General features: G+C 44.7%; 3 protein-coding genes across 6 annotated transcripts; 1 reads left to right on the top strand and 2 right to left on the bottom strand.

Moving 5' to 3' along the window:
* Positions 1 to 324: 324 nt before the first annotated feature.
* On the bottom strand, positions 325 to 4,839 carry TRAPPC4 (trafficking protein particle complex subunit 4). Its single transcript, XM_044997121.1, has 5 exons — positions 4,567 to 4,839; positions 3,871 to 4,045; positions 3,521 to 3,624; positions 1,560 to 1,686; positions 325 to 813 (listed from the first exon to the last, which is right to left on the bottom strand). The coding sequence occupies exons 1-5, from the start codon at positions 4,739 to 4,741 to the stop codon at positions 735 to 737; spliced, it is 660 nt and encodes a 219-aa protein (XP_044853056.1). The 5' UTR covers positions 4,742 to 4,839; the 3' UTR covers positions 325 to 734.
* Positions 4,840 to 4,861: 22 nt separating this feature from the next.
* RPS25 (ribosomal protein S25) lies at positions 4,862 to 10,744 on the top strand. 4 transcript variants are annotated; one of them, XM_044997124.1, is made up of 5 exons: positions 4,862 to 5,022; positions 5,342 to 5,437; positions 7,543 to 7,726; positions 8,654 to 8,783; positions 9,247 to 10,744. In XM_044997124.1, exons 1-4 carry the CDS (start codon positions 4,894 to 4,896, stop codon positions 8,746 to 8,748), a joined length of 504 nt encoding a protein of 167 aa, XP_044853059.1. In that variant the 5' UTR covers positions 4,862 to 4,893; the 3' UTR covers positions 8,749 to 8,783; positions 9,247 to 10,744. The 4 variants fall into 4 exon arrangements, with proteins under 4 accessions (XP_044853059.1, XP_044853058.1, XP_044853057.1 ...); XM_044997123.1 differs by having other exon boundaries at positions 8,654 to 8,757; XM_044997122.1 differs by having other exon boundaries at positions 8,654 to 8,752.
* On the bottom strand, positions 9,531 to 18,018 carry CENATAC (centrosomal AT-AC splicing factor). The gene is made up of 11 exons (XM_044997120.1): positions 17,833 to 18,018; positions 16,325 to 16,491; positions 14,814 to 14,912; positions 14,156 to 14,222; positions 14,001 to 14,063; positions 12,702 to 12,766; positions 11,994 to 12,102; positions 11,242 to 11,272; positions 10,789 to 10,878; positions 10,274 to 10,406; positions 9,531 to 9,667 (listed from the first exon to the last, which is right to left on the bottom strand). The coding sequence occupies exons 1-11, from the start codon at positions 17,947 to 17,949 to the stop codon at positions 9,586 to 9,588; spliced, it is 1,023 nt and encodes a 340-aa protein (XP_044853055.1). The 5' UTR covers positions 17,950 to 18,018; the 3' UTR covers positions 9,531 to 9,585.
* Positions 18,019 to 18,387: the final 369 nt, after the last annotated feature.

The following is an 18,387-nucleotide window of genomic DNA, read 5'->3' on the forward strand; positions in this document are numbered from 1 at the left end:
GCCTAGTCAGCAGCAGTCATTTTATGGTGCCCTTCCTGCTGTTATTCCTCAGAACAGCTGTGCAGACACAAAGGAACTTTTTTTACTTTATTCCTTATTAATTTCAGCCACCTCCCCTGGTTGAAATCCATTATTCCTGTTTACACAGAGGTAAGCTGAAGTGTTGCCTTCCACTGGGGTTCTGGGCACAGGAAAGCGCATCTCAAGCTAGAATGGTTTCAGATGGTAAAACAGAACACCAGAGTGACAATAACCAGGCTGCATGTTTGCACTAATTCATACTAGCTCTAGCAGGAGTGAATGCATCCAGTCCAAGAATTAATCTATCCACACTTAAAGGGAATGTTTTACTTGTACATTCAAAGTAACCATTTGTCTGAGCCATAAATTAAAGCTGCAGAGAAAAACTAATATATACATACACGCACACTTGAGTGTAAAAGGGGAGTATAACTGAGGTTTTAGCACCATGTTGTGTCTTACCTTCTTCTGTGTTACAGTGACAGCACTAGAGCTGCAATCATAGCTTCAGCCACGTATGCCCATTCTTAGCTGTAATAACATTCACTGTTAGGCAAAGGTAGATTCCACACCCATAGAATAAAGCAGCATTTCTGAAGATGACAAAAGCAGTTTGGGACCTTATGACCTCCTCTCTGGCTGCTGTAGCCAGAGACAGAATCCTGGAAAGGCTGTCTAGGGAGGAGAGGCTCAGTACTGACACTGGAAAAGTCCTATGATCCTGGTCCAAATGGTCCAGCTTTTTCTGCTACCTCCAAAGCAAGTTTTAAGTTCTGATCAAACAGCTCACACCTGAAATAGTCACAGAAATACAGGCATCAGAATTGGGTGACAAAAATCTCCATCTACAACCTAAAACATACTGGTGTTTTTAATCGAAACATTAGCTCGAAGAGAGCCCCATTCCTATACCAGCTTCTCTTCCATACTTTGCTAAGGGCAACTTTTTGAATCAAAAGACTGATGAACAAAGCAGCTTGAGTTCAGCTTTCCGATTTGACATGTCAAAACAGTTTAAAAAACAAAGCTTAATTGCCACTTTAATAAGGGCCCTGCTGAGAGAGCAAGTCACATTGCTCAAATGGAACAACTCCAGAGAAGGTTTCCTCCAGCCTTTTGTAGAGGACAGGAATCCTTAGAAGACCTTCAAGAACTTGGCAGCGCTGAACCTCCTTATGGAATTTAGTTTAATCATGCAAAAAGTTAGGTTTTTGATTGACGCAGACACTAGTTTTGTTTACAGCACAACGTAGTCAGGTATGCTAGCAGAACTCCAGTCAGCAGCCCAGGTCAAAAGAGAACCCAGCAAGCTTAGGTTTATTTTTAGTGAATGGACTCAGGGAAGACATGATCTGCTTCCAATTCTGTCACTGTCCAAGTAACCTCAGACAGTAAAATCACCTGTCTGCTTCCCCACTCTAAAATAAATATGTCTTCTCTTCCACAAGGGGGTCATATTAATGGTTGTACAGTGCTCTCAAAGTGGAGAGCTGAGCAAGTGCTACGTACCTTGTTCTACACATCTGCCTACTCCCTACCTGATTGGCATCTCCAGTGAGTAGAAAGGATTTTTCAGAGCAAAGTCAGAATAAATCTCATAGATCTTGCGCAGAAGGGACTCTATTCCAGCTTGCCGTGGATCAGCAAGCACCACAAATTTGATCCCTGGAGCCATAACGAAAGAAGCATTAGCATAGACTACACGCAAGCTGCAAAGGTAATACTACTATGAAATATATTCCCAAATATAATTGAAAAGGTCTCATTTACAGGAAGGACAGGAGAGCAGCTGACACCATTTGAAGAATACTTAAAACGTGCCTTGTTTTGTTTAAGTTATATAGAGAAAGATTAATGACTGAGTAGTGTATTTTAGCAAGCTACCATTCAGGGGGTGATTTTACTTCTAGAGCACAGCATATTTTGTAACACTGCTACCATGCCTATACACTTGAGCACCTCTAGGGGAATCTTGCACTTCAAGCACAGGCTAGGTTTCATTTGCAATTTCTCAACTAGAATCCAGACTTTAAAGACATGTTGGCCAACTGAGGCATAGACAAGACAAGCTAGTTTCCCTTGCTGTAAAGGGGATAATTCCTGGGTGGTGAGTAAGCAGTTGCGGGTTAATGCATATTTGGGAGGTACTTTGCCATTTTAGGACAAAAGGCACTTATTTCAGTATCCAGTTAGACAACACCAGAAGTATACAAAAGGATTTACAAAGAGCTGATGGGCCTCTATCCAGAGGAACTGACAATCTAATTCAGAGAAACACCATATGAATAAAGATCAAGCACAAAAGCACTACTTTTGCAGCAATATACAAGTCTAATAAATACTCCTGAGGGCATTCTGCACACAATATTTTGAAATTCTGCAAGTTTTGTCAATAAATAAATGCAGAGGCTCCAGCATGGCAGTGGGGAGCACGCAGCAGCCTCCCCCCCCAGGGACACAGGCTCAGGCTGCACCCAACCCTGACACAGCTCAAGGCCTGGGCCTGGCTCTCTGAGCCAGGTACACCAGGTGTGGGGCAGGTAGGCTCAACCAGCCAGGATCCAAGTATGGGGTGAGAGGATTCTGTGTGGGACAATCTGGGTGCAGGCAGCTCAGCGGGGGATCTGGATGCACAGAAGCTCACGGGGGGCGGGGTGGGGGTTTCCAGATGCAGGGGCAATGGGACTCTGCAGGGGCTTCCAGGTGAATGTGGGTGGGGGCTCAGTGGAGGGCTCTGGGTGCATGGGACTGAGCGGGGGGTCAGAGTGCTGTGGGAGCAGGGGGGTCTGGCTGCAGCTAATTGGGGGGTCACTGGCATGGGGGTCTGGATGTGGAGGCTTAGGGTGGGGCTCATCAAGGTAGGGGTCTGAGTGCAGGGAGCTCAGTGGGGGGTGGTCTGGGTGCAGGGGGCTCCAGACGCAGGGGTTGAAGTCCAATGGGGTGGGGTTTGGGTATGGAGAGCTAGGGGGGTTCTGGGTGTATGGGGTGAGGCTTGGCAGGGGTATCTAGATATGGGAGGTCCAGATGCAGAGGGGTTGGGTGGATGGGGGAGCAGCTCTCTGTACAGTGATCCTTCTCCCCTCAGCTGAGGAGTGATGGGGGCAGGAAGCAGGGAAGGATGCTGAGCTTCCTGCAGCTGGGGGTGGGTCTGATGAAGCCCCAGCCACTCCTTGCAGGGGAAGAGGAAGTCCTGTCTTCTCCTGCCTCCAGCCCAGCCAGGATTAGCAGCTGATCCCAGCTCAGGGTAGGAGCCACTGGCTGGAGTGTCCCCAGCCCTGCGGTGATTTACCTCTCCGCCAGCTGCCTGAAACAATGTACCTGCACAGCTAGGGAGTGGTGTGTGACTGCTCTTGCAGCTTCCCTGTCAGGTGTCATTAATTCTGCACATGCACAGAATCCCACAAGGAGTAAATAAAGCAGTTTGTACTGTCTTTTCAGAGTGAGGGAGAAACAGCCTCAAGACTGAACTAACAGGGATAACATAAGCAGTAAGTCTTACCTGTTAGGGTCTGAAAACAGTGTAGTTTAAATGTGTCTGTTTCTAACATCTCAATACCGGAACTCCCCAGCTCAGGAGACAACTGGGACCCAATTGCAAACAACCTTCATAAACAAAGAGAAATTATTTAAGTCTAACACAAAAGATTCCTCTTCAAGTTACTAGAGATAGGATAGTGTATACTGGATCCCTTCTCCACCCTCAATTTATCTTTGGGAAGTGTACCTTCTTCGGGGCAAGGAATGTGTCTTCCTCTGGGTTTGGCCAGTGCCTCACAAATGGTGGGCATTACTACATCAGTGCCATGGTAGCCAGGGCACAGAGAGCTAGACTTCCCAGTGCAAACTCACGAGTGGAACATGGAGGCCAGCATGAGCTTCTCATTGGAGGAGAGGCGAGGCCGGCCAAAACGGATGGACACAGGGTAGTTAGTAGGGTTGCCAAGGTACTCCAGCACCTCCTTCCCGTCAGCAGTGTATTTCCCATTCACATCAATGCCATTGATGGAAAGCACAGCATGTCCAACTGAAAGAAGCAAAGGGAAAAATCAGAGCTGAGGCTTATTTGTTTCAAATGAATATTGGAACTAGGAACTCCAATAGCAGACCTTATCACTGGCCTCTCTAGACCTGCCTCTAGTTAGAATCACTGTTAAGAGTATTTATGGTTTAGCACAGCCACTGTTAAAGTGTAAATAGTGTCATGACACTACTTCCCACCCAGCAAGCACAACCAATGTGCCCCAGTATCTCCCAAAAGCACAAGCCCCCACAACAGCTCTCCAGTGAGCACAGCCCCCCGAACCTCCCCAGTGGCCGGTACCAGCACCCCCAACCCCCTAGTAGGCACCATCCTCCCCCTCCAGCAGCCGGTACCGGCACCCCAATCCCTCCGGTGCCCCCAAGCGGGCGGTACCAGCCCCCTAACGGCCATAGCACCCTCCCAGGCGGGCGGTACCAACCCCCCGGCCGGCGGGCCCTATCAGTGCCCCAGGCCTCGCAGGATCCCCTGCGGTGTTTCCCTGGCGCCCCCGCTCGGACACCCACCCCGGATGCTGTCCCGCTGCCCGAACGCCACCACCACGCGCTCGTCGTGCAGTTTAAGCACCAGGTCCAAGGGGAAGCTGAAGGTTTTCTCGGTCTCGGAGCGCGGCGCGTAGTGATCCAGCTGGTAGATGAGGCCTCCGGCCTTGTTCACAACGTACACGCTGAAAATGGCCATGTCGCCTCGGACTACTTTAGGAGAGGTAGTTCTACGACCGGCACTACGCACCCGCGCAGTGCATTGTGGGAGAGACACGTATTTCCGATTTTGGAGCGTTGTATTATGGGAATTGTATTTCTTTCCGGTTGACCCGGACGCGGTGTTGCCACATGCTCCGGAAGTGCAGTGAAAGCACGGGGTTTCCCAGACTCCCTAAGCAGGCTTTTTCCTTTCTCGTCCGACATCTTGAAGTAGCAGCAGCAGCTGCTCCTCTCGCCGCCAGCACCGCCGCCGCCATGGTGAGCCGGCCCCGGGGCCTAGCGCCTCGGCTTGGCCTAGGACAGGGGGTCTCTGTGAGAGACCGGAGCACGTGGGGGCCGGTCCCCTCGAGGAGGCCTAACCCTGGACTCTCCCGCGTTGGCAGGCGCCCGGGTGGGGAAGGCTCATGTTAGGGCCGCGTGGAAGCTGGGGGCGGGGGTGTCCGCCGTAGAAGCTTCTTTCCGTGCACTCGGCGGGCCTGCGCCTGGCGGTATCGGGTGGGGGCGGATTTTCCCAGGGCTGGAGCCTGCCTTCATCTCTCTCTCTTCTCCCCCCCCCCCCCGTCTCTTCTTTCTCCAGCCCCCCAAGGACGATAAGAAGAAGAAGGATGCGGGGAAGTCCGCGAAGAAAGATAAGGACCCAGTGAACAAATCTGGGGGTAAAGCCAAAAAAAAGGTAGGAGTCTGCACTGCGGTGCCTGGGTCCACTGGGCTCTGCAGTAGGGTCTGGATACTCAGGAGAGCACTTGTCACTATTTATTCTCTGCGTGCTTTCTGTAAGATGAGCCTGTGTCCTCTCCCTTGGAGGGCAGAGAGCAGTAGCTGTGTGGTCGGTTTTCCTGTGTAGCTGAGCCCTAGGCTGTGTGTAAGGTCACACAGTGAGATACTGTATTGTTCTATAATTAAATCTCTACTTTAATCATACTGGTTAATTGTATTTAAGAATTATATAGGAGAGATTCTCCATTCGATATTTAACAGTAGTTGTGACTACAGACTAACTCCTTAGGGCTTGGCTACACTTGCAAGTTGCAGCGCTGGTAGAGGCTTTCCAGCGCTGCAATTAGTAACTGTCCACACCTGCAAGGCACATCCAGCGCTGCAACTCCCTGGCTGCAGCGCTGGCTGTACACCTGGCCAGGTTGGGGTGTAGCGATTGCAGCGCTGGTGATCCAGCGCTGCTCATCAAGTGTGGACACACACCAGCGCTTTTATTGGCCTCCAGGGAATAAGGAGATATCCCAGAATGCTTTAAACTAAATTACTCCCTTTGTTTTGTTATGCAGCCTCTCTTTGTTTTGTTGTGAACCTCCGGAGGAGCTCCGTTTCGCTCCGTTTCTACCGGAGCTGCTTATCAGCTCCTGTTTGCTGTGAAATCAAATGAGATCCTCCTCCCTGTTGTGAACGAGCTCTGTGGAGCTCCTCCGTTGCTGCTGCTATCTAAAAAACAAACACAGCTCCTGTTTGCTGTGATCATCTGTACTTGGCTGTAAACAATCAAATGAGAGGCAGGCAGGGAAACAGCGGGGAGTCGTGTTGCCTACATGCTGTTTGCAATTAAGAGTTAAGACTAAGGGGTCGGAAAAATGTTCTGATTTTTCAAGTCAGGAAGCTAACACACAGTGTTGGCTCCAAAAATCCACTCTCTCTTTCCCCCCGCTCCCTGTCACACTAGACCCCACTCCACCCCCCTCTTTTGAAAAGCACGTTGCGGCCACTTGAATGCTGGGATAGCTGCCCATAATGCATCACTCCCAACAGCGCTGGAAATGCTGCAAATGTGGCCACACACCAGTGCTGGTAGCTGTGAGTGTGGCCACACACCAGCGCTGCTCCTACACAGCTTGATGACCAGCGCTGCAAACTACCAGTGCTGCTAAGTGTAGCCAAGCCCTTAGTGACTGGGAGGGAGGCTTTCAAACAGGTTTCTCTGTGTCATAGAGCTCTTAACTGTTTTTTTTTTTTGTTAATGTATGAAGTGCTTTAAAATAAATTATATTAATTGCTAATTGCCAACTGTATGTCTTAGACACCATGTAAAAATAAGTATATTAAAAATGTTAGCAGGTTACTGTAAACCTTATAGTCCCTTAGAGTTTAACTTGATATAATTAAAGAGGGAATGTCATGTGATTATTGAAATTAGGAGTATCTCTTCAACCCTTTATACTTTTGAGTTGCAAGGGGGCAAATTGCAGTCCCCTACCCCCATTAGTATAAAGGTGATTTATAAGACTCTTCAACATTGAAGACTGTTTCACTTCCTTGGTAAGTATAACATCATAATCCTACTAATTTTGGGATGTCCCATACTGTTAATAAGGTAGCTAATGCCTGAATTTCAAATGTGAAAATTGAGCTGGTTGGATGGGAAATTTAGTCCTGCTTTATACATCACAAAGAAGCAAATGTTAGTTTCAAGTTACACTTCGCCACTTTTGTGGATGACTTACGGGTGCAGCATTGATAGTACTGAATAGGCCCTCAAGTGGCTTAACACAGCATGATTGAATAACAGTGGTAAAAATGCCTGATTGAAAATTCCAGAGCAGACAGTATTTTGTGGTAGTGTAGAAAAGGCCCTATTGTGCATGTTGGAGCATGGTGCTAATGGGTCAGTGCTGATAACAGTGAATAGGTGACTCTAATTGTTGCTCATCTGAGCAACAAGCTTGCATTAGGTGGTCATGGAGGAAATGCTAATCATGGCAAAGCTTTCATTGAGAGGGTATTTGTGTTGCTTCTTTGATGGTGATGTTCCCTTTCTTTTTCTTCATGTAGAAGTGGTCCAAGGGGAAAGTAAGAGACAAGCTGAACAACCTTGTTTTGTTTGATAAGGCTACTTATGATAAACTGTGCAAAGAAGTGCCCAACTACAAGCTCATCACACCAGCTGTAGTCTCTGAAAGGTTGAAGATTCGAGGATCTTTAGCAAGGGCTGCCCTCCAAGAACTGCTCAGCAAAGGTAAAAACACTGAACTGTGGATTGGGGGACCTCAAACCAAATGTACTCTTATCTCCCTTATTTGTTGGTGATTGATTTGATACAAATCTATTTGCAGGTAGCTTGTGTACAAAAGAGTTCAATAATGAGTATTTTAAGTTTTTTTTAAATCTTAAGTCTCCTTTCTTTTCTTATCAGTCTAATAGATATTTTACTTGGCATTTTAATCTTTTTCTATAAGACCACATCAGAATTGATGTAATCTGTTCCTAAAGCAGTTACTTATGTTCATAATTTTAAATATAATGCAAAAAATTGTCTGCTTGATATTCATAGTATCTGTGAACAGTAAGATCATATCTAGTGTGGAAAACAGTGGCAGGAGATGACTATGTAGCCAGGTGTACTGACAACCTAAGTTCCCTCTAAGCTGCAGCGGCTGCCCACCCTGCTATAAAGTGCTGTGCAGTTCAGGTGCCCCTCTGCCTTGGAGCTGCTTCCCAGAGCTTATGATTCTTTTTAAAAATATATATTATATCTAGGTTTGTGTCTACTGGCCTCACCTTAATAACTTGATGCATGTGAATGGAAAAAATTAGAGGGCACCTTGCTGACAACTGAAAAACTTGGCTCAGTTTTGCAATGGTAACTGTTCCTGGATCATGCTGAAGTCCTGCTATCCTACAGAACATTTAGTGTTGGGACTACTGTGTTCTAGACAGGACTTTTGACTCTGGTTGCCAGGGGCCTCAATAGGAATTTATTTCAGTGTTCCTGGTGTAGAAGGCACAGTGGAACACTTATTTCAATCTACTTCTGTTATTGAAATGCTGTCTTAAGCTCTCAACCTTTGGAAATATGTGCGTCTCCCATGGTTGTGTTAACACTGCTTGTTTGTTAAAGATTCTGCACATTTGTTTTCCTAAATGTTTTCTGCTTCCTTTGTAGGTTTGATCAAACTTGTATCCAAGCACCGAGCCCAAGTGATTTACACCAGAAACACAAAGGGTGGAGATGCACCTGCTGGTGGGGAGGATGCTTAAAAAAGTGAGGTGCTATTGAAATTCTAGAGTTGCAGGTATCCCTTCCCCTCTGATGTACACATGGTTAATAGAACTGCTAGCCAAAATTCTGATGTGGACTCCTCCAGTGCTTTGGGGAGTCCCTGATATTAGGAATCTACTTTTAAACAGAGTAAAAACAAACAGCCATAGTGCTGAAAGCATTAATAGTGAATTATTGCCTGCCCATGAGTGGAAGAAGGAAATTCTAATAAATTAGAGGTTGTGCTGTTATAGCAATGGATATTTGAGAAGATGGGGTCAATCATTTGTCAGGCTCACTCCATGCTTTTCTTAGTCCCATGGTTGCCTTAAGGCCTCTCTGGAATTTGCTATCTGGCCACTAGCAACCAGCCATCCAAACTCTTTTCTTCATAAAAAGTATGAGGAGTGGAGGACTTTTTCACATTACAAGTGTTGCAGTAGGACAGATTATTAGATGAGTTCCACATGACTAATTCACTGCTTTTTGCTTTGCAGGTTTTCCAGTCACCTCTGCAATCTTAAATAAATGTATACAATAAAATTGTTGAATTAATTTGTTTGCTGCTTCTTAAGGGGGTGAGATGGAGTAAAAAAATATCCTCATACACTTCTTAATGGTATGGTGCTGATAGATCTGGCAAAAGCAGCCTTAGGCACTTTTTCATCTATGCTATAGAACAGCACACTGAAGTCCCACTTAATAGTTTTAATAAAGGTAGATAAGCAAAATTAGTTCGAGTTTCTATACAGTGGTATTATATATTGTGGTAAATGTAACAGCACTGACAGTGTCAAGTTACACACTTTGTATATTAAATACCTGGGGTGTGTCTTTCATTGAAGCTCAGATTTTGGTCTCTTTTGGGTCTTCCTTTGACAGTCTCTTTCTTTGCTGGATTCAGCTTTGAACTGATGTCTTTAAAAAAAAATGAAAAAGCTTGGTGAATGCAGCATGCTAGGAAACATACTATAATCAGCACTACAGAATAGCACTTATCATAGATGCTCACTTATATGCACTTTCAGGTGAGGCATTAGTTATAACAGTTTAACTATTTCCTAAGGATGGTTCTGCTGTTCTGGTAGCTATGGCAAACAGCACTCCCTGTAATTCAGTAGTGTTGTTCACAAATCTAAAGCAGTACTTTACAGTAAGCTTCCGCCTGATACCCTACTACACCTACAACTGTCAATTTATACCAAGTGCCGCCTCTTTTGAGAACAGGAGTCACAATATAAGGCAAAGTTTTACCTGACATGCTGAACTCAGTGTTGCTGTAGTAGAGACATAGCTTTGTTTAAAGGTGGTGAGAGATATTTCAGCAATAGAATTTCACAAATCCAAGGCTTCACATACTGAGCATTAACTCCTACTACTACTTGCAGCAAGACATCTATTTCAAATACACTACTACCCGGTCAATGATCATTTGAGAAATCCCCTTCCTACAAATTGCCAACACTGTATACATACAAGGAACCCCACCTTTTGAATTTCAGCCCATCATAGGAAGATGCTTACCTGGATTGCCACCTCCTGCCATGATTCCAGACCCTTCCAAAGGAGGGAAGCCAGCCTTCACTTGTCTGAGAGGTGTGATCAAAGGTGGCACCAACGCGATCTGCTGGAAGCTTTTTCAGCTTCTGCTTCTCCTCTAAGAATCATTAGTTCAGAGAGAGTGAAGAGGTTCTATCAAACATTTTAGGTAAAGTTATAGAAAAAATGGTTGGGAGAATACTGGTCTCTCTGAACAGGTAGGGTTTTTTTTTCCTCTCTCTCTCTCTCTCACCAGAGTCTGCTTCTTAACTGGAATTCATCTCCAGAATTATCATAAAATCACCATTACCTAGCCTCTATGCAGAGTTTAATGTACCTCATCTACCCTGCAGCACTGAAGTTTTATACACAAACTTGTCACGCTGACTTTGTAGTAGACACTTCATTCTATGTATTGTGATTTGCTTTTTAAATAAAACCAGAATTTAAAAACTAGCCCTCACCTCAATATATTCAAGTAGTAATCCAAAGCCACTCACTTTCTTTGAGAAATTCCTCATATGAAGGTCCAATCTGCTGTTTACTTCTAAACTCCTCTTCATCCTGCATCAGCCAGGGAGGTTTGGCACCTAGGAGGTAATAGGGAATGTGCTTGGCTACTGAAATAACCATAAATACAAACCTAGGGGGAGAGGATGGGAAAAGTACCCCAAAATTTCTGTATACTTTCCCTAACAAATCAGTGGTGAAATGGCTTCTCCTGGAAGTACTATCCTTTGTGGAGAAAAAGGACTACACATCTTAATTTTCACAGTTAAGAGCCATTACAGTTCACACTTTGCAATCATACAGTTAGTTTCAAAGGAGTTTCCATTATAAGCCTGATTTTGCTCCACTCAATTCTAATACCTAAAAGCAGTCTGAAATAGTACAGCCCAGAAATGTTTGATAAGGTTGTAAATGTGAAACCCTGGCAACAATTAAACATGTACCTGTGTGAACATTTCCCTTCCTTTCTGATTCCTGTTTTCAAAACATTAAGAAAATCCCAATTAGAACTGGATGATTAAAAAAAGCAACTTTTATTGTAACTTTGTACTACCACAGCAGATACACAAAAAACAGTAACAGTTAATAAACTATTGGATTGCACAGATCTTCAAGTATGGACAAATAGACAAGGGGACCCTGATACACCTCTACCTCAATATAACACTGTAAAGCAGTGCGGCGGGGCTGCGCACTCCGGTGGATCAAAGCATGTTCGATATAACAGTTTCACCTACAACGCGGTAAGATTTTTTGGCTCCCAAGGACAGCGTTATATTGAGGTAGAGGTGTAACTGAAAATAGCAGCTCATGGGAGTATGAATTCCATTTGAAATTCCCTTCCCCAATGAAACTTTGCAATAAAGATAAACAAAGAGGTTAAGGGTCTTTTTCTCTATCCCCATCTAACAGATTAGCCTGTACTCGGGATCTTTCATTTTCAGTGCATTTCTTTTAGGAAACATTCAGTTAGTGAAACAAAAGTTCCATGTTTCAGAGCTGAGAGTTTTTCACCCACTCAGTCACTGAAATCCATTGGGTTGCTTTCTCAGTAGTTATGCCATTGGGGAAGCCTACAAACCATAAATCTGATTCTTACCAAATGCTAAAAGCATGAATTCCATTAGCTATGATTTGAAATACCAGTACCCATGAAAAATGGAAAGTGACTCTGTAAGCTCCTCCCCAACCTTACCTGGTGGCCAATAAAAGTCAGAGCATGGTTTCCTTCCATCCAATCTAAATCAGGTGTTATCTGAATGGCACTTGGACCAAGCTGCTCTTCTGTGGTGATGGTGATGTCACTAGAACACAGGAGCCAAAATAGCTTGTCAGGTAAGGCATTTGGTATCCAGACAACAGCAAAAGAGCAAATGTCCTTCAACCTACACCATGGAATTGTTAAATAAAAGTTCTGGGACACAGGTGAGGCATAAATACTTCAATTCATGCGTTCAAGTTTGGAGATTTTGAATGGGGAGGAGAGGCAATTCAGCAGCAGCAGCTAACAATAATTAGCATTTATAAAGTTCAGTCTAGCTCTTTGCAATGTTCAGTCCTTAAAACACCCTTTTGGAGGCAGGACATTATCCACCTTTTCAGAAAGGGTAACATGAATTGTTTGTTCTATGGTACTGAAGGAAAAATGAATTTGACCACTGGGGGTTTGCAGATGGCTGAAGGTGCCTGCTGCTGCTCTTGAGAACTGTGTTAACTCAGAGAAATGGTACAGGTAAGTAACAGATAGTACAGTGATAGCAACAGTCATTAATGCCCTAGCTATACTGGCCAGGGAAACAGTGTTAGTAACTCTCTAGATAATTGCTATTCAGCACTTCACCAAATTCAAAACTCCTAAGCAGAGGGGACACACACACAATGATATAAAAGGCAAATTTCTTACCTTTTATGCCCTCCAGGTGTACTGAAGGCAGATGACGCATCGCAAAATTCTGTCCCTGTTTGAGGCTGAGTTTGATTCAGGAAAAATAAACATTTTTTCTGGTATTCAACAGTAAGGCCCTTCCTGTTTTATGAGACACCTCATATTGCAATCATATATTCATGTTTATATTCTGGAGGCAAGGAAAATGGGAATTTTCAGTGTAGATACTAAAGTTGTTTTTTTTTGCCCTGGCTCTGCAGTGCGAGCAAGAGGAAACAAATACGGAGAGTGAGCTGTCTTTCAATGGCTTGTGAATCACCAAAAGGATTGTAAGCTAGGTTCAAATTGCAGAGTATTTATTACTGATGAGGATGGAGCCGGACTTACTTGAGGAGCCCAGGGTGCTTTCAGCATCCACAATTATAAAGTGCAATCTTTTTAATTTGTAAAAGGAGCAATTTGAACTAGAGTCATTGAGTGAATCTACAACACCACAATGCCCTTTCTATGGAGTCAGACAAATTTTGCACTTTTTAAAAATATAAAAAGGGCCAATAACTTTACCTGTTTTGTTTCAGTATAGTCTAAAGGCCTAACAGATTCCATCCCCTGTAAGTGCAAGACTGAACTCCCAGCAAGAGGATATATCTGGTTCCAGGTGCTTCTTTAGAGAATGCAATGCATGAAGGTAATATACATACTAGTATCTTATAAACAAGGGTATTTAAGTGTCTAGTTTTCCACAAGCATCATGGGGTAGCCGTGTTAGTCTGTATCCACAAAAAACACAAGGAGTCTGGTGGAAACTTAAAGACTAAGGCATAAGCTTTCGTGGGCAAAAATGCATCTGAAGAAGTGAGGTTTTTTACCCACGGAAGCTTATGCCCAAATAAATCTGTTAGTCTTTAAGGTGCCACCAGACTCTTTGTAGTTTTCCACAGTGCAGGTATAATAGTACATTTTATTCCAGATTCCTTCTCTGTCACCCACATCCAACCCTATCCTAGAAGAACTAGCAAGGATAAGAAGATTTCTGTCACAGTGATCATTCAAACATAAGCACTGCACTATTTGTGAGACTGATAACCACACCTGAATTAAGCCAGAGATTTGCAATCACAGTGCAGCAGTCCTATCAATTGTCACATCAGAACCTCCCCACTGGCAGGAGAGAGAACAAGTTATTAGAAGTAAATTGTATGTAGTTTCAACATAAGAATCAATTCAGAAAATAGCCATCTATAAGAACTCAGAGGGCTTGTGGAAACAATCAATCATTTGCTGGATACTGCTCAGGTGCATCCTGGGAAAACAAACCTCTAAGACAGCATGTACCATTTCCTGTCTGCTCTGCTCCACTTCTCGGATATGGGATGCCATCTGGAATCAAACAAAGCAAGAAATAGGATAAGGACAAAAGGCAAAGCAAACAGATAAGTCAGGCACAGCACACCTAGGGCATCTCTGTTCACCTCTTTAATGAGCTCATCCTCTTTTTCTTCATAAGCATCCAGAGCTTTGACAAGTGATGATTTGAACCTAAAAGAATATTTGAGAGATCAGTCACTTTTGTGGCATGATTTAGTCTGACAGCTGAACTGCTGGGAACTGGGACCACCTGAATTTCTACCTCAACCTCGGACGCTGATTCTCTGTGCCTTAGTTTCCCTATTTGTAAGAGAGGGATAAAAGGCTTAGATTTGCAGGGACCCTGCAAGGATTTAATGAGTTACTGGTTGTAAAGCCCATGGAAGATAAGCCATGATGAATGCTAAAATTTTGCAATGTATATATGACTGGAATAAACACAGGACTGGATAATCTTATGACTCAGCTTTTTTATAATTATGCTACTAGAGGGTGAGCTAATCTTATGCTCAACAAAGTGAGGTGATCACTTGGGGAAGTCAGAAAATCATCCCTAGCACAGTGTAACTAGCCAGATGCAGGGGATGATGGTATCAGATATTGGTTGCTGCTCAAAGCAGGAGTCTGGGCTAATTATTTATTTATACACCACCACAAATACAGTAAAACATCTGTGTTCCAAAGAATTTTGAATCAATAGTTGGATCTAATGTAGCAAATTCTATACCCCTAAGCAAAGAAACAGACAAAGTGCCTACATACCGTTCATAGTCCTCAGGGGAAATCAGAAACTGCTGCTTTATTTTGGCGTCTGCTTTGTTCTCCCACCAGAACTTGTTGGCTTCTTTTTTATGCTCCAGGCTTTTAAAAAAAAAAAAAAGAATAAAATCAAGTTTGATTAAATCACTTAAAGCCTGAGCTCCCAATCTAAATAAGTAGAGAGCCACATGATTAATCACTGGCACACGTCTCCTTAATAGCTTATCTCAAACAGATTTATTAACTTATACTGATAGAGCAACTTTTTGGGTTGCCCATGGCTATGTGACAAAAACTAGAGAGATAAGGATACCAAGATAAAAGGATATTGGAAGCAGGTAACATATGCTGTAGCACTACAGGTATTGGTTTTCATTGCTCATTAAAGCAACATGAAAAAGCAAAGTATAGAATAAAAATTTTGTATTTTGTGCAACCCCAATTTTAGGGTTTAGCCTGTTTAGAAAAGTCAGTAACAAAGTCCATATTCAAAGGTGTGTTTGGGCATCACACACCACTAAAATCTGGTGTTTGGTTCATGCCCTTCTCTGATGTAGAATTTTGGCTAAGTCACAGAAGCCTTGAAAGACACACACAGCACATCCGTCTCCCTTGATAGTTGTATCATGATCATCACCGTAGCTGTAGAGTGTGACCATTTCTTCTTCCTATATCTCACAAATTAGTCCACACAAAAGCTAATGAAAGCTGTCTCTGAGCAACCACACTTTAATAAGGAAAGATTTATGGAACAGCAAAGTGTTATTCACCACAGTTATACAGACCTTGCACCTTTTTTTTTTTTTTTAGACGTACAATATTATACAGACCTACCACTAAAATATTATCAGTGAATAATAATACTGGAAGAGTTAGGAGTCATTTAAATTACTAGTTTAAAGTTATGTTGTGTTAGGGTAACTAGATTTTAAGCAGTGGGTTTTCTTTAAGATCAACACTTCCATATCTGAATTGTCATCATGTGCACCCCCCAGGAGGCACTTAATGTAGATTCTATAAGTAAATAAGGTTGTGCACATTTTAGAGATATACACGGAAGACCATCTTGGGTGTGTTTTCTTTAGTTATTTGCTTCTGGAGTGGACAAATTAAGAAAGCTGCACACGTTAAGCAACTTGCATCATACACTTTACCATTAGTTCTTACAACCTCCACGTAAGATCATGGAGGTAAACAGAAGGGAAGTGACTTGCCCAAAATCTTATAGCAAGTCAGTGGCAAGGGAGGAATAAAAACTAAGGGCTGTCAGAAACTTCAGTAGAACTGGAATTATGTTAACTTCTTATCCTACACAAGCATATCTAATTGGTTACAGCAGGGATCTAGTTATTAACTCCTTGGTTTTATTCTCAGCTCTCCCACTGATTCACTATATGATTTGAAGCATGTCACTTCATCTCTGTGCCTCAGAGTTGAGGGGCTGTGCACATACAAAGTATTATTAAACAACATAACATCCCCCCAGGATGCAGATAGGGCTGTGGGCACCCTACCTGGCCATGTGCTGCAGAAGTCCCCCATGCAGCACTGTCAGGCTTCCATGGCTCAGGTGCCTTTTCACCTCCTGCTTGCAGCAGAGACACCAGAAGAGTTGATCATGCTCCCCTACCTCATACTTCACAACCACTGCATTTTTAATCATCTTCCGAGCCAACTGCACCTGAATGAAGGAGGGAAGAGAGGTGAATTAGCTCCTGTTTACCAAATTTTTGAAAGCTGGGCCTCTTCACAAAAATGAAACTAATCATGGCCCCTACAATCCCATCATGTGCTTAAAAAGGGCTATGCCTCTTATTGTATACATGTTTGGCTCATGCTCCTCCACCCAGCTAGTCTTCTGAACTCTCATCTCCCCTTCCCACATACACTTTAGTAAACACCAATGTAGATTTTTGTAATATTAATTATCCTCTCCTTTCCCACCTGCTTTCGTGAGTAGTAAAATAGTTGACATTGATGTTTAAGCTTTGTCTTCACTGTAGAAAAAGATGTTGTTTACACAGAGACAGGTATCTCACATTAGCTGTCTCTATGTAAACAAGTGGTGACATGGCCCAAGTAGTTTTTACATCAATGTCAACCTTTTATCTTCCATGTTGTATTTACATCAACTAGCTACATCCAGATAAAAACTACTGATGACTCCAGTAGGCTTTTACATCAACATAGCTCTCGGCATAAAAACACACTTTTTCCCCCCAGTGAAGACTAATGCTACGTCTACACTACACAGCTTTTAGTTACCTGGAGGTGTTGCTACAGCCGTGCTGCTAAAAGGTTCATAGTGTAGCCGCTGTTCGTTGGCTTGCGAACAAAAAATTTCTACCCCCAACAAGCAGAGTTAGCTTTATCGACAGGCGAGTGCTCCTGCTGACAAAATCCTGTTCACACCCGGCACTTGTCCTGGGCAAAACTTTTGTCCTTTGAGGGTTTTTTTTTTTTAAACACCTCAAAGACAAAAGTTTTGTTGTTCACTTGCCAGTGGCATACCCTTAGCCGTTGACTGGCACTGGCATTAGTAGCCACTGAAATGAGGAGGGCTGGGCACACCTCAGAGCTAGTGGTTTGGATGGCAAAACTCCGTGGGACATCCGTGCAGCATTTACACTCGCTTCACATTTTGGATCTTTTCACAATCAGAAAAGTTAGAAACTTACTTTAGAAAAACAACAACTCGGAAAGGGGGGGCTAAGGGAGAATGGCAGTGTCTGGTCACACCCCTGTGGCGCGTCTCCCCCGAGACCCACAGCCCCATGCTCTGGGAAATGCTGACTCAGTTACCACCAAAGATGAGCTGTGAGAAGGCCAAGCACCTCTATTACTGAGCCTCGTATTTCCTGATGGGGAGGCGGGACTCACCCCAGCCAAGCAGTGAGCTGGGGTCGGAGGCGGGGACAGAACCCTGGCGTCCTGGCTCCCCGCCCCCTCCAGCTCGCCCCCACACCCCGAGCTCCCTTGTATCCCCGTAGGCAGCCCCCAAGCGGGGGCTCCCGGCTCTCACCTTGGCCTGCAGCCGGCCGAGCGCCTCCCGCAGCCGCTGCTGGTGGCTGCCGCTGTAGAGGTGACGCCGACCCGTGAAGGCGGTGAGGCGGCAAAGGGGGCAGTAAAACAGCCCCATCGCGGCGCTAGGAGCCCAGCCTGGCGACCGCCGCCATCTTAAGGCGCCTGCCTCGACCGACGACTCTGTGCGTAGCGGTCGCAGAGGAGGGAGCAGCGCGCCCTAGCGGCCACCCGCCAACTGCAGGCGCGCCCGCCTCAGCGCCTCCCCGAGGCGCTCCCTGCGCCGCGGGCCGCGGTTCCCTCACGCCCCTCAGGGAGGCCCGAGGCCGCCGAGCTCCAACCTTCCCGCCTCAGGGGGCGGCGCTGAGGCTTGGAGCATTAGGACAGCCCTGGGCTGGGTGCCAGGGTGGGAGCGTGTGAGGGAAATCCCACGGGTTCCCCTTCACCGATTCAGGGGGCCTCTGGTCAGAGGTAGGGTGACCAGATAGCAACTGTGAAAAACCGGGAGGGGACGAATAGGCACCTAGATAAGAAAAAGTCCCCAAAACCCAGGCCT

The sequence above is a fragment of the Mauremys mutica genome, chromosome 22 (genome assembly GCF_020497125.1).
Source record: "Mauremys mutica isolate MM-2020 ecotype Southern chromosome 22, ASM2049712v1, whole genome shotgun sequence".
In the NCBI taxonomy this organism is placed as follows: domain Eukaryota; kingdom Metazoa; phylum Chordata; order Testudines; family Geoemydidae; genus Mauremys; species Mauremys mutica.